Source organism: Centrocercus urophasianus, unplaced genomic scaffold (assembly GCF_019232065.1).
Source record: "Centrocercus urophasianus isolate 14NV4802_14NV808 unplaced genomic scaffold, USGS_Curo_1.0 seq_13, whole genome shotgun sequence".
Classification (NCBI taxonomy): domain Eukaryota; kingdom Metazoa; phylum Chordata; class Aves; order Galliformes; family Phasianidae; genus Centrocercus; species Centrocercus urophasianus.
In genome coordinates this window covers 27,529,219-27,548,745 of record NW_024884475.1, presented here as the reverse complement: position 1 = coordinate 27,548,745, position 19,527 = coordinate 27,529,219, and the positions used below count along the sequence as shown (strand labels likewise).

General features: G+C 38.4%; 1 protein-coding gene across 2 annotated transcripts; it reads left to right on the top strand.

Moving 5' to 3' along the window:
- Positions 1-9,685: 9,685 nt before the first annotated feature.
- On the top strand, positions 9,686-18,409 carry FRG1 (FSHD region gene 1). Of its 2 annotated transcripts, XR_006167809.1 has the most exons (10): positions 9,686-9,779; positions 9,886-9,953; positions 11,855-11,977; positions 12,921-12,978; positions 13,163-13,277; positions 13,662-13,766; positions 14,498-14,589; positions 15,605-15,715; positions 16,485-16,580; positions 17,769-18,409. XR_006167809.1 is itself a non-coding variant. In XM_042812745.1 (9 exons), the coding sequence occupies exons 1-9, from the start codon at positions 9,718-9,720 to the stop codon at positions 16,519-16,521; spliced, it is 771 nt and encodes a 256-aa protein (XP_042668679.1). In that variant the 5' UTR covers positions 9,686-9,717; the 3' UTR covers positions 16,522-17,377. The 2 variants fall into 2 exon arrangements, 1 of the variants encoding a protein (XP_042668679.1); XM_042812745.1 differs by lacking the exon at positions 17,769-18,409 and having other exon boundaries at positions 16,485-17,377.
- Positions 18,410-19,527: the final 1,118 nt, after the last annotated feature.

Genomic DNA, 19,527 nt, shown 5'->3' with positions numbered 1-19,527 from the left:
GGTGCCCTAGGCCTTACAATGCTCCAAAGCCTTTGTTAATAACTGTATTGCCTTGGAATGAGGTTGATTCCATAGGGCACTTTTGTTCCTCACCGCCTCCAGGAGCCAGTGGTCAGTGTTTATGTTTGTTGTCATTCTGTGAGCGCTCTGTCTCAAGCCACAGCCCAAGCCTGACGTAGGAGTACAGTTCATCTGAGCTGATGCTGAAGCTTTCCATATTGCTGCAATAAACTACCATCAACAGTGTTTCAAGCAATATTTGAAAATATTAAGTGGTTGTGAACCTTGACTGCTAGACACTGCTACCAATAAGGGCTGTCTTAACACACTATCAGCCAGAATCCCTGACCTATGTACAAACATCCCCTCCGCTTTAAAATGTCCCAGCATAGCAGAGGAGCACTGAGGGGCCATTAAGGGTGGCCTGGCTTGCAGGATAAGCTTCTTGCCTCACACCATAAGACTACCAAAATTATTTATACACTAAAAAAAACAGCTCTACTTAAACAACATGAGCCTGTTCTCTGACTTTCATGCTATTCAGGGGAAAAAATAAACCATTTTTCTTTTCATTTTCCACTCCAACTTCAGTCATGTTTCTGCCTTCCTCTCACGCCCTGTTCCTGGGTGAGGAAACCTCTGTGCTTCCTTGTACAAACTATTTGCCTTGGTTGGAACAGAGGGAAAATCCCTGTCTCTAGGGGGAAATAAGATGCATGACTATGCAGCATGTGGTTAACTTGTATGATCGTGGATTTCTCAGTCCTATTGCTGAGGCCCTGGGCAGAAGAACCTGCCTTTTAACTGGGCTGCTGGTGTCTTTTTGCTGGATGCTAGCAAGTCCCACACACAGGTTTGGCAGGGCTAAGCATTTCATACCTCCTACATCACAGAATCATTCAATGACTTGGGTTGGAAGGGACTTTAAAGACCATCTGGTTCCAATCCCCCTGCCACGGTTATTCAACTTCTCTGGGCAACCTCCTCCAGTGCCTCACCACCCTGAGTGAAGAATTTCCTCCTAACATCTAACCTAAATCTCCTTTCTTTTAGTTTAAAACTGTTCCCCTGGTCCTATCAAGGGTTATAGGACGTTTGTAGACACCTCATACAGTGATGAAACCTGAGCCAGACTGTGTCATCCACGAAAAAGATGGTGGCAGCACTGAGCCCTAACCTTCATTCCAACACAGCACAAGACCAAGCACCCAAAAGCAGGCAAAAGAAAATATCAGGTCTAGTGCTTTTGGAAAGTCACAGCAGATCCTCACACACCTGTAGGGACTTAAGCCTCCTAAACAGGCCAAGAGACAGTATGCACATAGCTCAGTACTCATTATGAAGTCAATTGTATAAGTTAAACCATTCTATTGACCGTGCCAGAAAACTCTGCCCAGATTATTCCCTGGGACCCCGACCCAACCAGATAGTATTCTGGGATGCGCTGAACTCCTTGGCCAGACTTCCTGACTTCACCTTTTATGATCTAAACCAGATCACACTTGTCACAACAGAGTTTCACGAAGCTGTGACAGCAAAAGGACTATTTTTATCTTCAGCAAATTAGATTTGGGATTTTGGGGAGCAAGAGAGACGCCTTCAGCAAAACAAAGCTTAATTGGAGAAAATATTTTGTGCTGCACCTAGACTGCAAGCAAAACATTGATGTATCTGATAGTATGTTGTAGGGGAAAGAGCTTGAAAGCAGGCGATGCATGGTGAAGTGTTCTCCTTCGTTTTCTCTCAGGATCACGATGTGGGAAGATTAGCAGTTTCAACTCCCACTAACCTACCAGCTGTGACAGGAACAAGCCAACTGACACTGCCAACTCAAAGTAATCATTAATCAGGCAAAAAAAAAAATATCCCACTTCACAACAGTGGCATTAAAAGCAGTATTTTTACAAGGAATACATGTAGTCTTCTTCTGCCTTTCAAGTTTTTTTTTTTTTTACACTTTTACTGTCAGGTTTTATGTCTTCTGCATAAACATAAAGCCAGCAGGGAATTATGGTTTGTGTTGTATTTTTTCAGTGGCAGCTAAAAACCTGACATCACTCATTCACTCAAATAACTGAAGCTTTAAGAAAAACAAAGTCAAGCTGCATAAGAATGGTGAATGCTGCCATCTCTGGCTGCCACAGTTTAAAACAGCTTCCATGTATTGTGTTATATCATAGAAACTCTATTTCCTACTGTAAAAAAGGAAGGAAGCGTGTACTAACGTACCTGATTTATTCTGTTTGTGCTGCTTTTAGAAAGCACAACACAAGAAGCTGGGCCAGGCAGAATTAATAACAGAACCATAACTAGATACTGACAACAATTGTGATTAAGGTAAAAATTAGGAACTTACAAAACTGCCTTTCATCTCTGTAACTGCTTCAAAATCTAATAAATACTGTTGTAATTTGGAGGCTCTTTGTATGAAACACAGGTAGGATAGTCTGAGTCTGATAGACTGTCATAAGTATACACAAGTTAAGCATATTTACTTCTTTTTTATATTTGGCCCAACAAGGAAGACAAAAGACATTTGGGACCACGGTCACCTACAGTTTACGCATTCACAAAGAAGTGAGAGAAGGAACAGCTCAGATTCCTTTCACAGAAAAAGCTTTTTATATTTTTTGCCTAGACTACACATATTACATAGGCAATAGCCTACAGATCTCCCTCCCACCTCTGCAGTTGTTAAGTCCACACAAAAGGATTTTTAAAAGACATTTACTGCCACAGCATTAATATAAATTGCCTTGTAGGGGAAAAGCATCTGCATTCATGACAAATTACACGGATTCAGGAGCTATGGAGAATAAGAGAGGAAAATACTTAGAATAGCTCTTCAAATTCAATTGGGCAGTAAAAACAATCATAGCAGGTAAATGCTCCTGTCATCACAGAAAAAAAGAAAAAAAAAGAAATTATGTGACTATTCTGATAGAATACTTACTTAACAAAGAAAAAATGTATCATTTTATGGCCAGGAAGAACAGCAGCACTGGGAATGAACACCCTGCCAAGGATTCATCCTCCTTTCGAGCTCTGGCAAATTAGATTTCCATTGAAACTATCAAAGATATCCATGTTGTCTTAAAGGACACAGTGTAGCAATTGGATAGATCAATATGATAAGAAAAGGTGTTTCACCAGAGATGTAATGATAGAAAGATTGGCATGATGGCACGATGCAAAGGTGTTATAAAGAAGGGAAGAAAATTGCTCACCATATCAGAAAATTCCAAATTCACATAGAACAGCTTCACCAAGGAGGTCATCAGAAAGAGATCCTTCCCCACTGGCAATCAGCCCTTAAATGGGGTCTAACAGAGGTGCAGCCAGGCTCCATCCCTTCTGGTCAGAGAGCTGAATTGCCTTCACCTGTGCTTTCAGGGCTGACTGGGTCCTTTCCCCAGGTGCTCAATCAGTGGTTCAGTCCATGACTCAACAGTTCCCACACATATGGGTAACAAAAATATCAGAAAGATTTTTTCTCTTCAGGGAAAAACAAACAAACAAAAAAACAAAACAAAACAAAACAAAACAAAACAAAACAAAAAACCATTTTTATTTAAAAAGAAGAAGAAAGACAAAACGAAAGAACTATGGCTGACTGCTCCCCATTGTCTTTGGCCAAAGCCAACAGAGAAGCCACACTATGGTGCAGCTTCCTCCTCAGCCACTTCTCAGAAGGCTGTGAAGGTTTGTTTGCAAGCCCCTCCTAGACAATGCAACACCACCTGTTTATTTCTTACAGTCACAGAAGAAATGCAAAAAGGAAGAAATCTTCTTGGAAACCAGGCTCTGAGCAAACTGATGTATGTTTGCTGTGGATGTTCCTGTTCATTGCAGGGGAATCGGACTAGAAGACTTTAGACGTCCCTTCCAACTCTAAGGATCCTATGATTCTATGAAACACCCAATAAACACTATTTAAAAATGACTTTTAAATATATATTTAGATAGGCTAAAAAATGAACAACAACAATAATGCATATACATGAAATGGCAAATCTGAGCTTATTCTAGACTGCTTGCTTCATTTTCTTTCCCCACGGATCCAGTGGCTTTCCTAATAGCATAACAAACTTAACCATGTATAGCAAGGGAAATGAGGCTCACTTGAGACAAGACCAAAAGTGCATTCCAGAGAGGTAAAAGTTTGCATAGGAACATGTAGAACAAAGCAGGTAACTTGCCACAAAATCCTGTCACATTTAATTTATACACAAATCTATCTGCAATACAGTACCAGTGGGGAAAGGAATGGGTTTTCAACTACGCTGGCACCAAACATGCTAGTCATTTGTCAGGAAACATCACAAAACTTCACATGTAGTCAACTTGCAGAATCAAATTTCAATCTCATTTAAAAAAAATACAATATAGAGCAATAGTTTCTTAAGCGCTAGAAGCAACGCAGCTTGATTTTTCAGTCATTACTGTCCTATGATTTACTATGAGTATTTTTTCACAGACTCCTTTCTACATGAGGGTCCTCTCCCATCTCCATTAAGGTGGGAATTCAAATTGCTGTCCATGAGGAAGGTTATAGCTCTTTCCCATACTTATCTAGCAACTTACCTGGCAACTGTTTCAAAACTTACCAGAGTTTAATTATCTTTGTAATTTCTATCTGTTTTATAAATTGAAACACAGATGGGCAGCTAAAAAATACCAATATAGAAACATTCACTGATAGAGATATATATATAGTGATATATATACAACTTCCTCAGTAAATCAGGATTAAAAAAAATCAGAGCAATTAGTGGAAAAGAATATCAGAATTTGTAGGAAGTAGACACAATAAAGCATTTGGAATGATCTGAAAGCCTGAGCCCAAGAGAGAATCATACTGACTTGGCATCTGTGAGAGACTACTGTATGTTCAAGGCTACCTATTCATCTCTTTTCTTACCCTCAGTACCTTACAGAAAGCAACTTTGGTGAGTGCTCTGTCCCCCACTGCCAAACTGTAGAGCAGTGGTCTCAATGTCTGGGAAAACAGAATTTGGGAAAGTCTGGATAGCTTCAAAAAGGGTACCTGCAATAATTTCACAGAGCAAGGGAGGAGTTAAGCACAGGAGGGAGCAAGCAAAGAGAAGCTGAGAAGCCACAACCACAGGATCTCTAAACCAGGGATGCTGAGCAGTGAGGGCCCGAGCTAGGGCTCCATCCTGCTCCTGACAAGCTCAGAACCTCTCTTCTATTTTTCAAACACTCTATCTGCTACACCATAAACTGAACAGTAGAAGTGCCATTTCAAAAACATTTACTTATCTGTGCTAAAAACCTATTTTAAAAAGGTTTTAAAAAGGTAAATTCAGCTCATATTTAAAATTGAAAAGTTATTAAAAAAGCATTTTCAGCATATGAAGTGCCAAGAATCAAATCAGTTTTTATATGCATCTGTCACGTCACTGTGGTATGAACCATCATGTCCTGGGGATGCACCAACACTCTCAAACAACTGCTGCAGAACATTATGAGAAACCATTGCGACATTTCAGCGCATGTACTTTGTCCCACGGGGAAAAATTACAATGTAGTTGCTCTGGTTCTAACTCACATCAGATTTCAATCCTTCTGTAAATGAGTAAACAAAACTATAGCAGTCTTGGCTGTTATATCAGTCAGCAGCTTAGACATTTCACAAGGGTCCCATACTTAAAAATGAAAGGAAAAAAAAAAAACCAACTATATAGACTGTCAACTCTGCTATCCAAGAAAGCAAATTCAAGTTTCTTTGGTTAGGGGAGGTGTTTTTATGTCTCCTAATGTGAGTTTAAAAAGGCAGAAGAAAACTCCAAAATGTCCATGTTTTGGTCCAGGCCTTTCTCAGGCTCTTATGACACTGGGCTATGCCCATGGACACTCAGGTTCAGTTCTCCACTTTCATCAATTCAGGTGCTTATAGGAGACACTGTAATGATCTTCAAACTCAAGTGATGAAAGTGCACATTTTGCCAGTGACACCTCAGCCACTCTGCCCCATCTGCAGGAGAGGTGGCAAATGATTTCACTCTTTAGGTATTCAAAATAAAATACACACGGCAAATTCCAAACTGGCAGAAAAACCCAGTCATTAAAAAAAGTGATTTGTTTTCTACATTTGTAAATGCAAAGGCTCCATTTATTTCCACTGCCATAAGGAAAATGAACTGGTATATTTTTTTAAACAATTGTAGCCAGTACATTTGAGACTGTTTTAATTTCAAAAATGCTAACTAGCAAATTAGAGTTTAAATGGCTTTTCTAAAGTGCTACCATTTTAGATACAGTTTTCTGATTGATGGCATCACTTTGCCCTGCAGGAAGAGATTTCATTGTCTGCTTACATGTAGTGTAGGGATGGTAGTTGCTGGACTCACTAAGTTAAAAAAAGAAACCTAAAATACATGAATTAACAACCAGGTATGTTTTTGTATGAGAGCCTGAAAAAATGCATATACATATATACAATTCTTTTAAAATAAAAAATGTATGGTCTATAATCTTCTATCTGTTCATCTGTCTCTACACGATGGGGAAATCAAAATAGCAAGCACAACTGATATGGTCACATTGTAAAAAAGCTTACAGGCATGCTTAACACAGAGCGAGTTGCTTAATTCAACTCACTGGGGCTATTCCCAATGCACAAATGTAAGATGTGTGTAATTCTTTCCAGGATCAAGATATGTAAGGATGACCCGTAATGAAAATAAAACTACCTGTATTTTGAAATTTCTTAACCTGCACTTATTTTTGCAGCTACAGCAGCATCTGGTGGACAAACAACAAAATATACAGTTACTGTGCTTCCATCAATTAATATACATACTTACACTTCAAAATACAGACTGTTATTAATTGCTTTTGTTTAAGTCAGTGAGGTAAAAAATAAAGAGAGTCTAGCATGGGTAATTATTAAAAATGTTGAACTTGGAAATGCCTCTTAAACAATGCTTTATATTCTTAACCACAAGCAGTCAAGACTTTCTTTTTTCATAAAATACAAAGATGTCACCTTTTCCTCCCTAGAAGGGAATGCTTCTAGGAAAGCATTTGTATCTTCGAATGGTAACAGTGAATCCATCTACACAGGCCCACTGTAATGAGCGCTTACAAACACCCCCAACATGCTCAGTTACGCAGTCAAAAAATAAAAGCAATCACAAATAAAGTTGTCAAATTGAAGAACCAGAGTTATGAAAATAATTAAGGGCCCCTGAATGTTTTCTCTTCATAGAATCAAAACCCGAAAAGAAAAATAAAGAAAAAAAAAATACCCAAAACAACCAAAGACACTTAAGGAAAACTTAGCACGCAATCTTGAAGCAGACTGATCAGCATGGTGACAGACATTCTTTTGCTCCACTCATTTTCTCTAACTCCTATACAAATTGCTCTCTTATTTTTCATATTCCCTTACAGGTATATTTATTCAGAAGCAGTTACAAAAATATTTAATGATGAATGAGAGTCATTCACCATTGCTAAAATCTGCTTAGTGCTGAGGCTTGACTTAGTTTCCTGTGGCCTGCAGACAAGAGATTATAGTATAAAAAGATGAATATACTGACTTAAATGTTTTGGCAACGAACGAGACATTTTATCTACCACCAAAACCAAGGAAGGAAACAAAGTAACAACCATTCTATTACTGGTTGTAAAATCCTAAATTGACAGTACCAAAATCATTCTAGAAGTCAGGCAATAACCTCTAGAAAGATGAAAACAGAGAATATACATGAGGATGTGGTTTAAAACAATGGATGGAGTACTATCAGCATAACCAGGTTTTCCATCTTCTATTTGGAAATCTAGGTGTTCTCTGGCCCTTCACATACAGTACGGCACATGGGACCTTCATAGCCTGACTGGATACAAGCATTTGCAAACACAGTAATTCCCTGATTTTAGCTCCATTAAGAAAACAGAAGTCATCAGCAAGGAGTTCATCATTACCAAAAGCAATACTAGCCTCTGCTTTTTCAGTTTTTATTTGAAGAACTATTTGCAAAATGCAAATTCCAGGGACTAGCAAATCAATAAATCCATGAAGTCACATATTGGCTATATAGTAGCACCTTGCTTCAAGTTACCCACTTGCCGAAGATTGACCACGGCGAGGAGCGTCTTTCACTAACAAAATGCAACAGATAAAGACAAAGGCAGGAAGGTAGCTTACTTAGGACACACACACAAATAAATAAATAAAAATCTGAATTTACAGACATGAACAGCTTGACTCGAGTATCGCTTAAGTCCTTACCTTTTCCCACTCTCCTTCTCTCCAAAGCTTCCAAAAATGGGAGACAACCAAAACTCCTGAAAGCCCATTCCAGATATTTTCACAGCAGATGTAACTATTCCCATACAACTTCACAGCCCCCCAAAAATGAGGTTATTCATGTTAGGCACGTAGATAAAAGTTAAAAACATTTTAGTTAGAAATAACAGCGTCCTAGATCCAATCAAAGCACCTGCAGAAAACAGCTGCAGTAATCAACAAACTCTAGGGTCATTCACTGGGAAAAGCTACACCTGTGGAGTTCTACCACCTGGCTGTGATTTCAGTGATTTTAAAGGTCTTGACATAACTGCATTTAAGAATCTCACTTACTACTTCTAGAACCTTTGCAACCCTCAGTAGGTAATAAAATCAGAAATCAAAAGTTAATAATACAGTGCATGTGCCTGTGTACGTCTGCAAGGCAAGATTGGGCAGAAATGGTATCTCACATTTTACCATCCAGTATCATCAGAGGCAAACTTTGGAAAGATAAATGCCTTTAATTAGCAGGCTAGATGACAAAACATACGTTACAAGTGATTGCTCTAGTTTGGACCCCAATTATACACGTATTAGGAAGAATATTCCCAAATGAAGAAGGTATTTGTTGAGAGGATGGGAAGCTTACCACACCAAAGCTGGCCGTGCCCTACAGGAAAGCCAGGGGATGGATTTTGTGGCATGCCGAGTAGCTAAATGGATGGGAACAACTGTCCTAAAGCTCACTATGCTCCAAATATGGCACGTTTGGCACTTACAAGCTTTGTTTCCATGGCTTATCCTCTTGGGCTTCCCTCGAAGCTCCTGCTCCACTGCAGCCTCGTACTTCGTTCTGCCATGCCACCTTCGCCATCCCCTCTGCCACTTGGCAAGGTGGCTGCCCCAAGCGGTGTGCTGTGCATCTGTGCTTATGATGGGCAACAGCATGCATCTCTACAGCACCTGCCAGGCACCTCGGTGAGCCCCAGCACACACCAGAGGGACTCAGTAGGCTTTGTTCCCTAGCACTGAGGGTTTAGTAGCTCTGCAAAGAAGTAGGGCAACTCAAGCAGAGCCAGAAGCAAAAGGCAAAGGGTGATATGATTTTAAAACTCATCCTGCCTGTTGCATGTTTTTGTTGCCCTCTTTCTTTAAAAAAAAAAAAAAGAAAAAAAAGAAAAAAAGAAAAAAAACTTTTTGTTACTTATACACATTAACTACATTAAATATTCTATGTGCGGATTCAGACAATTCTTCCCTCAACGCAGCGCATGCAAAGCCAAAATGTCGGACTGTGCAAACTCCCCCGCCACGCTCGCGGAGCGCGTGCCGCCACCAGGCGGGAAAGTGCAGGCACGCCGCGAGCCCTGGAGGAGCGGGCGGCGAGGAAGTTTGCTGCTCGGCGGCTTCCGTCCGTGGCGCAGAGCCGTGTCCCGTCGCGCACGCCGTAGGCAGACATGGCGGAGTACTCCTGCGTCAAGTCCACCAAGCTCGTTCTCAAAGGGACGAAGGAGAAGAGGTGAGGCTGCCTGCGGCTTCGCTCCTGGGAGCCAGGTCACGGCACAGCGCTGGCTGCCGGGGGGGTGCATCGGTTGTGCTCTTATTTTTTACGTCACCCTTTGCAGCAAGAAAAAGCACAAGAACAAGAAAAGGAAAAGGGATGAGGATGCAGAAGAACAACTTGATATCGTTGGTAAGCAGCCTTCTGGGAGTTATGTGACTTTGTGGCAGCTTTAGGGAACAGCAGAAGTGGAAAAGATTGTCATAGGACTCTTAAAACTAAGTGTACCCTATGTTCAGGTTTGTAGTCACTTGTCACCATGTTTGTAAGTTAGAGTCTAGCCTCTTTTCTGCTCAAGTATGTTCACGTATAGTCTTGAACTCTTTATTTACTTTGATCTCGTTTTGGTTTTTTTGTTTGTTTATTTTCCAGAAGTATTTGCTGTAGGTAGACTTATAATGCTCTTCTATATATTTCTATGTGAATAATATGTCTTATGTTATTTGATGTTTATCTAGTTTGGAGAACATGTGCTTTCTGTTCTTATTCAGTAGTAGTTACTTCTCCTTCAGTCCTTCTGGAAGGAGGTTTTTGTTAGCTTCTTTATTTGTTCTAGTTTGTCACACTGCTGTTATGTGTTCACTCTATAAATTTGTTACTGTTAATTGAAGCCAAAGACACAAACATTATTTTGTATCCAGCTGTAACTTCACTTTTTTTTCCTAAAAGAGGAGGATCAAACTATGTATGTTTTTGAGAGATAACACAACAGTCTGCCCTTCAGTGCTGTTTGTCCTTAATTTACCATAAGTTACTTCACAAAAGCAGCTAAAATATGTTCAGTCATGAGAGATGCAGATATGTACTATAGCACCACGCTCCTAACAGGATGTTATTTTCTATTTTGTGCAAAGGCACTGCAAGGGAATTGGTGCCTATTTCTCTGTTAAAAGACCATAGATGAGAAGATGAGGTACTGTGCTTCACCAAACATCTCAGGTGTTTTGCATTCTTTAGTTTACTTCAATTTCAAAAGAAAATACTGGAAGAGATTTGGAAAATACATATGCTGATGAATTTGCATTGCTCAGGGAGCAATGGCTTAAAATTTGAATGTAGGAAAGTTCCATACAAACATGCAGAAGAGCTTCTTTGTGATAAGGGTGATGTAGCACTAGAACAGGTTGCCCAGAGAGATTGTTGATTCTCCTTCTATGGAGATATTCAAGACTTCTCTGGATGTCTACCTGTGTGACCTATTTTAGCATACTTGCTTTAGCAGGTGGTTGGACTCAGTGATCTCTTGAGGTCCCTTCTAACACCTGTAATTCTGTCATTCTGTGATCAGTAAGCTATGACACTACAGGATAAGCAAATGTGCTGCGTGTGTTCTATAAGATTATTTCTGCTTAAGAAAGATAGATTTGTTGAATTTACTGTGAGGAAAAAAGACATCATATTTTAATTCATCAAAAATAATTATCTTAATTAGGCAGAAAATATTTTTAAGATAATGGGAGGAAATGTTACCTGTTTAAATATATAAACACTATAATTCTAGTTCACGTATGTGAGTAGGGCTACATTGGTAGAACTCTGTGAAGCTCAAATGTACAAAAGTTCAGTTGGAAACATCATGAGTCTAACAACTGCTATTTGTATGAAGTAATTTCACAGAAGATAACTTAAAGGTTTCTGTTATGTTGGATATGTAGTAATTGGCTGTGACTGCAAAACTGCAGGAGGCTGATCCAGAATTAAAAAAAAACCACCTTCCTTGCAAGGTTACCTTCAGCTAGATCAGCTGGATGAATCTAAATGCTCTGTGGTGTTATAGCGTTACAGAGGGATGGAGAACAGGAGCCAGTGATTAGGGATAGGAAGGTGGATAGAATAGCAGGATAGCCTGTTCCAGCAGCAACACCATTACATTGGCTGGGTATTATAAAATAATGTACAAAAATCTTAAAATACTGTCACTATCTATAGGATGTCAAGTCTCTGAGTACATACAGAAATAATGACTCCTGAACTAATGCAGTTAGAAGTTGTGAATAGTCCGTTAACTGTGCTGGTTATTTTGTTTGTTTCAGGAAACTGGTGGGCTGTCAGTAATTTCGGTGAAATTACAGGAACTATAGCTATAGAAATGGATAAAGGAGCTTACATCCATGCCCTTGATAATGGCTTGTTTACGCTTGGAGCACCACACAAAGGTTTGTTTCAGGAAATTTGGAAAAAAAAAAAAAAACAGTTTCAGTAATGAAAAGCATAAATGTAGTATCGTTCAAAGGCAAACAGTTTTACAGCTAAAGGCAGTTCATTACAAATAATGCAGAAATCTTGGCTGTAGCATGACTGAAACCTAATGACTAGCAATCAGTTTCACTTATTTCTTCTTGCTGTTTTATCTGTATAATAAATTGAATCATGTTGGAGATGATTGCTTGTTACTGGATAAAAAGTAAAGTAACTTATTAAATTCTTTTATGGTATCAATTTGAGAATGAAACTTGAGGCAAATGAGTTTGAAGGATTATTGCTGCATCCTTTTCAGAATGTATTGGTTTTGCCACTGTGCAAACATAGTATGGTGTATGGCACTGGTATGGAGGGGGTGAGCTTGTCTTCTACTTTGAGTCTCAACCGTCAGTCAGACAATAAATACTCCACGACCCTTGCGGTGTGTTTTGTCTGAGTGAGTTCAAACCAGCAATGACAGTATTATCTCACTTTGGTTTTGAGGAATGGAGAGGCCAGTAGCTTTTTAAGGTTTAGGGCTCTGTTCCTGAAGACAAACTGTAATTTTGTTATTGAGAAAATAATATTACAATGAAATTATGGTTTTCAACATCACCTGGAGAATTACAAAACCTTCTTGACTGTAAATTCCTTAGAACAAGGATTATATTTGTGCTGTTTTACTTGAATGTAAGCAAGCACCTCCATTGTTTTTCTTTAAGAATGTGGATATCCTAAAGGAATTTCTAAAGAAGAGCAGATTTCTATAGTATTTAGCAGTGTTTAGAATTGCAGATTTCTATAGTATTTAGCAGTGGCAGTTGTATTGTTTTTCAGCTTGTTTGAAACAGCAGTGTTAACAGATTAAATACTGTGTGTAACACATACCTTGTAACTAATGGAATGTTCATTCCTAAGATGATGAAGGCCCTAGTCCTCCTGAACAGTTTACAGCCGTGAAGTTGTCTGATACAAGGTAACTACTGTAACAAAATGTTACAAGCCTTGATATTTGTTTTCTTTGTTTCTGATATGAATACCTGTTTTTATATTCTCTTAAAATACATTGCATACTAATAACATATTTTTGATTTATTGAAAATTGTGAATTGCTTTAAATCAAGATGTTCTTCATTGTTTCCCTGCATTTTTTCTTTGAGGATTGCTCTGAAGTCTGGCTATGGGAAATACCTGGGTATAAATTCAGATGGACTTGTTGTCGGGCGTTCAGATGCTATAGGATCAAGAGAGCAATGGGAACCTGTCTTCCAAGATGTAAGCTGCTTAGGATAATTCATTCAGTGTTCTTAGCATCTGACTGCATTTTGACTGTCGATCTGTATAGACAAGCAGTGAAGTGTTATTTACAAGTTGCCTTTTTGCAATTTCTTTCATACTGTAAGTTCTTATCTTCTGTTTTCCCAAGTATGATGTAGTTTTTGTATTTCTTCAGGAATTTTTTTTGTGTACTTCAAGTTCCTGCATTTTGGCAGCTATGTAGGAAGTAAGAATGGAGAAGACTGCCAACTAGCTGTTAAATGTCTACATGTAAAAGAACAGAATACACATACAGAGCTTTCTGTTGTATTGTAAAGAATCAATGTTACCATTAAGGTTTATATACAAATTTTATACTAACAGTATGTGATATTTCTACAGAAAAAAATGGCATTACTGGCAGCAAACAGTCGTTTCATTAGGTGTAATGAAGATGGAGACATAGAAGCCAAAAGCAAAACTGCAGGGGAAGAAGAAATGATAAAGGTAACTACCATATTCTACAATTAATGCTGGCCTGGCGTCAATATGCAAGCTTACCCAAGTACTTCTATGCTACAGTTTACTGAGAGCATAGAGATACAATTGTTTTCTGTAAGCTGCTAAGTGACTTGGCCACAAAAGAGGCAGATGAGCTCCAGGAATGCCTAAACTGAGGTACTTACCTATCTGCTGGAAATACTTATGCCACTAAAGAAGTGGTGGGTAAAACCCTCTCATGATACACCAGATAATTCTGAACTGCTTGGTACAAGAAGGTGAATTCTGGCTGAACCAGCAGCAGGGAAGGGTTATCCAGAATGATGCTGGTGCAGAGATTTCATGTAAGAGCATGTGGAACTACGTCATTTGGACTTGAAAAGCATGTGCCTGCAGATAGAGAGAAGTGTGTATTAGTCAGAGCAATAATACTACAGACTCAATCTCTCAGAAATACATTTTATCCCTGATAACTCTTAACAGTTGTAATGTTGCTGCTTTGAGGGTGGAATTACATCTTACAATATTTTGAAGCACTATGCTTAATCCTTCCCTGTACTATAGGAAGCTCTTGCTTTTATTGCTGGTTTTTTTTCTAGTTAACCAGTCTGGAAGCTGAGAACTTAAAGTTACTCTGACTCTCACTTGGTTATGAAGGTTATATTGTCTTATTTTTAATAAAAAATTGCAATCTAAAGAAGACATTTTCTGTTATATATTTTCTTCTCCATGAACAGATTCGAACTTGTGCTGAAAGAGAAACTAAGAAGAAAGATGATGTTCCACAGGAAGACAAAGGAAATGTTAAACAGTGTGAAATCAACTATGTGTATGTAGTTGGGAGCTATTAACAGGTTTAAGTAACTTCTTCCTCTTTTCTTTGGGAGCTTCTTTGATGAAAGGGTCAAACTCCCAACCAGTTGGTTACTTCCTCCTACTCAGCAGCAAAAGGACATAATATAGGATGAGAAGGTTCATAGGTCAAGATAAACAGAAGGAGATTGCTTACTAGTTAATTTCACAGAGAAAACAGACAAACTTTGGGGGAAATTAATGTATTGCCTCTTACTACATATATATGGGTATAAGATATGGGTAGTAAGAGAGACAAGCAAAAATTAAAAAACCTATCTTTCCCCTTGCTCCCAAGCTCAACTTCACTTCGTTCTCTTCCACACCTACCCCTCAGCTGGGGACTGGCCAGTACAGGATAGTTTTTCTTTTCCATGCCTTCATTCCGTGTGTTCCCCTCTAATGTCATCCTCTTCACTGGCTGTAGGAGAATATCAGCTTAGGCTCCTGAATCACCTCCTTTTTCTACTTTGTCCTTGGTGTTCATACCATATTTACTGTTTTTCTTCCTCTCCTCTGCTTGTGTGGCAACTTTGTCCTTTCTTAGATGATTTCACAGAGGCATCACCAGCTCTGCTAAATAGACTCGGGTTTACCACGTGGTGGGTCTGTTTAGCATGGGGCAGTTCCTGGCCTCTTCTCACAGGGGTCACACGTGCAGCCTTCTCACTACCAACACCTTGCCACCTACACCCAATGCACCTTCATCATCTTCATTCCTGTCTTGTTTTGCTACTAGGTGAAGGAGTTGAAGTTCTTCAGAACTTTTAACCATATCGCATTAATCATGCATGGTATCATTCCCACTCTGCCTCAAGAAACTGAGTAATTTTCACATAGATAAATTTTAGTGCACTTCTGATAGTGTGATGGTTTGTTAGATCTTTATTAGGCGAGTTGTCTACTGCAAGATACTCATCACAGTTGTTTTTATTGAAATACAGAACTTGAAGTAAGTTACAGTTCTTAACGTTTTTTCCTCTTTTTTTCAGAAAGAAATTCCAAAGTTTCCAAGACAAAAAGCTGAAAGTAAGCAAAGAAGATACAAAAGCCCTCCGAAAAGCCAGGAAAGAAGGGACTTTTCATGAAGCACTGCTTGACAGGTACTTTAATGTAGAAGAAATAACACACTAATTTAAAAGTTACTGGGAGATGGGGTTACAGTAAAATTGGATACAAAAAATGGGTAGGTTTCATGGAGGGTACAGATATGAGCACTTCCTCCCAGGTCAAGATATTGCAGCAAGTCATATGCATTTTTGTTGTTGTTGTTACTCTCCAAATTTTCACATATTTACCTGAAATTTCTGGGTTGGGAAACTCATCAGAACTGAATAATTTGGGCATCTCCAGATTTGCTCGGTTTATTGAGTACAGAGGAGGTGAGCAATGACTCTTTTGAATAATAAGAAATAAGCTTTTAAATTTTTCAGTACCTTTTGGAAAGGGGAGAGCTGCATCTTAGGAAGAAATAGCATTTATTAAGAAGTCTTCAGGTTATTTAGTGAGAATAAATCTCTTCTTTCCCCAGGGAGCCAGGAATACAGAAACTGTCTTGAACTTTTAAAATGTTTTGTTGGTATAAATTTTCATACATTAATTCGTTAAGTGGAAAATGCAGAAGAGTGCTTCTGAGAACTCGTAATTGTAAGCGGAGTGAAAAAAATCACTACAGCCATCATAGATTGAGTGTCAGCTTCAGCTCTCAGTTTGAATTCTATCCCTCAGAGTGATCTGGTGGGTTTTTGTGTTTGTTGTGAGAAACGAAACAGAAAGCTGCTTTCAATGCCTGTTTAAGATTTAGAGTCAAATGAAACATTCAGATGCAATGTCCAGTGTTTAATGTTTTGTTTCGTTCCCCTTTCCACACAGGCGAGCAAAAGTGAAAGCAGACAGATACTGCAAGTGAGAGCCAGCTCGTCCATTTTCTTCTGCGTCTTTGATTATATGATCATACTGAGAACACAAGTAAAGTCTTTTATAATTGTTTTTACAAAAGCTGTTTTGCTGATGTTTTTATTATGTTATTTTTAAAGGACTGCCTAAGAGCTGTAAATAAGCATCAACCTATTCTCAAATTTCAATAACTATTAATATTATGCTACAACTACATGCTATTGAAACAGTAAGATAATTACTTAATGGAAGACAAGTTATTTGATCCACTGATCTCCCAAGGTTGATGGAAGAAACCTGAGTTCAGAGACTGATAAAGGGCAGATGAGAACAGCAAAGTTGTCAACAATAAAATATTGTTAATGCATTGAACTGTCAATAAATATGTAAATGCCTCGAACAAGCAAGAGGAAATAAATAGAATACATCATACCAGTTACTGAGTAGAACATCTGTGGAACCATCCAATGCAGTGTGAGGTAGGGACCAGAGTGTTCAGAATTCATAAAGCAGTGTTTGAAACAGACCTGTTGTTCAGATTGATAAATTACAAAATCCAGGTGCTGGTGAAGGTCTGGACAAGTCAACCTTAAAACAAATGGAAATGCAATTGTCTTGTAAGAAAAGGGACTGACTGTCTTGTTAGCAGGCTCCTCCTCATTTAACAAGAGGAGAAGGATAACTTCAGTCAAACTTGCTAGTTTCTTTAGGGCATAGACTTCAAATAGTCTTTAATAGAACAGCAGTGCTTTTCGTAAGGTCATAGTATAATGTGTATTCCTGGTATCTTGTACAAAATGTGTTTTCCTGTGTCTGTTCTGATTACCAAGAAGTTTCTCAATAAAAACATCTCTATAGGAACTACCTCAGATCACTTACTCTCTCTTTCTATGTAATCTACGTCATAAAGACTACTTGGTAACAATGTTGAGGATTGTTATGGCAATAATTTGAGCTCTCCATGGAGCCCTTACTAACTGTCAATATGAACTGCAGAAATAGTAGAAAGTTGTGAGCTAATGCAAGATAGTGATGACTGTAAGAAGCACGAGAACAGACCAATAAAGTCTTGGCATATAATGGCAATTTCAATTGTTCTAATTTTACAGGTGGCTGGTCTTGAGGAAAAGCACAGAGTTTAAGTACCTCATAATTGTTTAAACCCACTATTTAAGTTTTCAAGAGTAAAACAAATAGTAGCCAGAATGAGAAGATTAGCCAAGGTCAGTAATGAAAGTTTTTGTTTTTTTTTTTCCTCAGGAATTTAGAAAATAAGGAGATAGCCTAGAAATATTTATGATACCAAAAGAAGAAAAATTCCATGGGCTGGGCAAATTGATGACATGATGTAAGGACTCTTTAATTCATGTTTTCAGAAAAGCAAATAAAAATTGAGACTTTTCTCTGAAGAATTCTTCTAAGCTTTTCATACACAGATTTTGCCAGACATTCTTCTCTACTGCATTGAAGTTCATTGAATTTACTCATACTATTCATTTGATACCTGTTCTGCAAGAATAAGCACGTTCACTAATTCCTGGCATAAATATCTGTTTTGGAATGAGTGCATTTTCTTCCCTATTTAGTTTGAGAAATGAAATGTGTCCCCTCTGCAGAGCTGGTTTGTGCAACTGTTGGGATATTTATGTTTCTAACTGTCTCATATGTACAAGTTGTTGGAGACTTCCCTATGATTCCAGCTGCTTTGTAAGATTCTGCGTCTTAATGCTGATAGAACACCAAGGATGCAGAGAAATTAAATACAACTGTACAATACAGTTACAGCGAGAATTCTTCTCTAAATTTTCACATGTACTCCTTGAGTAGCTGCTTTTTGAACTTAAATGATCTTCTGTAGAATTCTTTTCCCCCATTGGCATTCCTTGTTTTTCATACCTTATTGCATCCCTTATTGTGTTTCAGACCACGCTGTTAACAAAAATGTAACAGTATCAGTTGACCATCTAAACTAATCAGTCAATCACTTTGCTTTTTATAATGAAGATATGATTATGGTAAATTGTTAACATTTTACTCCTAGTTCTAGTATAAAACTTTGAGATTACTGTTTAACATGTAGCAGGAATGGCTGAAAATTATCAGTGTCTATTAACTGGGCATTCTTTCAAAGAAAGCAATTGTTAGGAATATTAAAGTGTTTTCTAGTAAGACTACATTAAAACACTTGGGGAAAAAAAAAAAAACTGTAATCAGCAGAACTGATCTTTGATTGTAATTTTACAGGTATCTCCAGAATTTTGTTAAAATTCCTTAACATGTCAGTAACCCAGGCATAAAAGTCTTGTCTGTATCACACGTGAATATTTGGCTTGTATTAAGGGTATGGCTCCAAAAAAACCTAAAGGTATATGAAGTAGCTATTGTCAATGGTGGGCTACCTGCTTAATAGTTTAAGACTTGGGAATCAGAATGTACAGTTATGTTGTTCAGAGGGAAAGCTGTCTGGCACTTAGCAGTTTTGAGAAAGAGAAAAGTTGGTGTATCTGGGGAGCTTTGTGTCAAAAGTAGCTCCCCCCCAATTTTCTAAGAGAGGCAAGAACAAGCAAAGTCTTTCTTTTAAGAGCTGAAAGAGAGCCATGTAAGCACAGAGCATGGCTTGCAATTTATCAGTAGTAGAAAAGGTCAAAGAGGTGAAGCTCAGAAGCTTTTGAAAAGCAGTGTCTGTCTGTGCTCTGTGATTTCCTTTTGTGGAGGAAAGGTTTTGCTGCCTTTTTCATAGTGCGCAAAGGCCATATTGTGAGTTCTTGTAATTGCTAGAAAAGACATGTTGCACCTGCCAGGAGGTCTGCCAGAGCTGTGAACACTGAATTTGCAGGCAGAAGGTGGAAAGCTAGAAATAAAGAGATGATTGCTGGCAACGCTTCTGGCCATGAGTTCAGAAAATAAAAGATCCAATTCAATCTGGTTATTCCTTATCATAGACTCCAAAAATATGTTCAGGTACCTGCAAGTAATTAGAAAACCATCTTACAGGTATTTGGTTTCAACAGAAAAGTGT

Bases quoted from the DNA above. Each gene is read 5' to 3' on its own strand.
- FRG1 (XM_042812745.1), top strand. From the start codon at position 9,718: ATGGCGGAGTACTCCTGCGTCAAGTCCACCAAGCTCGTTCTCAAAGGG. The intron at 9,954-11,854 runs GTAAGCAGCCTT...TGTTTGTTTCAG, and splicing joins AGAACAACTTGATATCGTTG to GAAACTGGTGGGCTGTCAGT. The intron at 14,590-15,604 runs GTATGTAGTTGG...TCTTTTTTTCAG, and splicing joins CAGTGTGAAATCAACTATGT to AAAGAAATTCCAAAGTTTCC.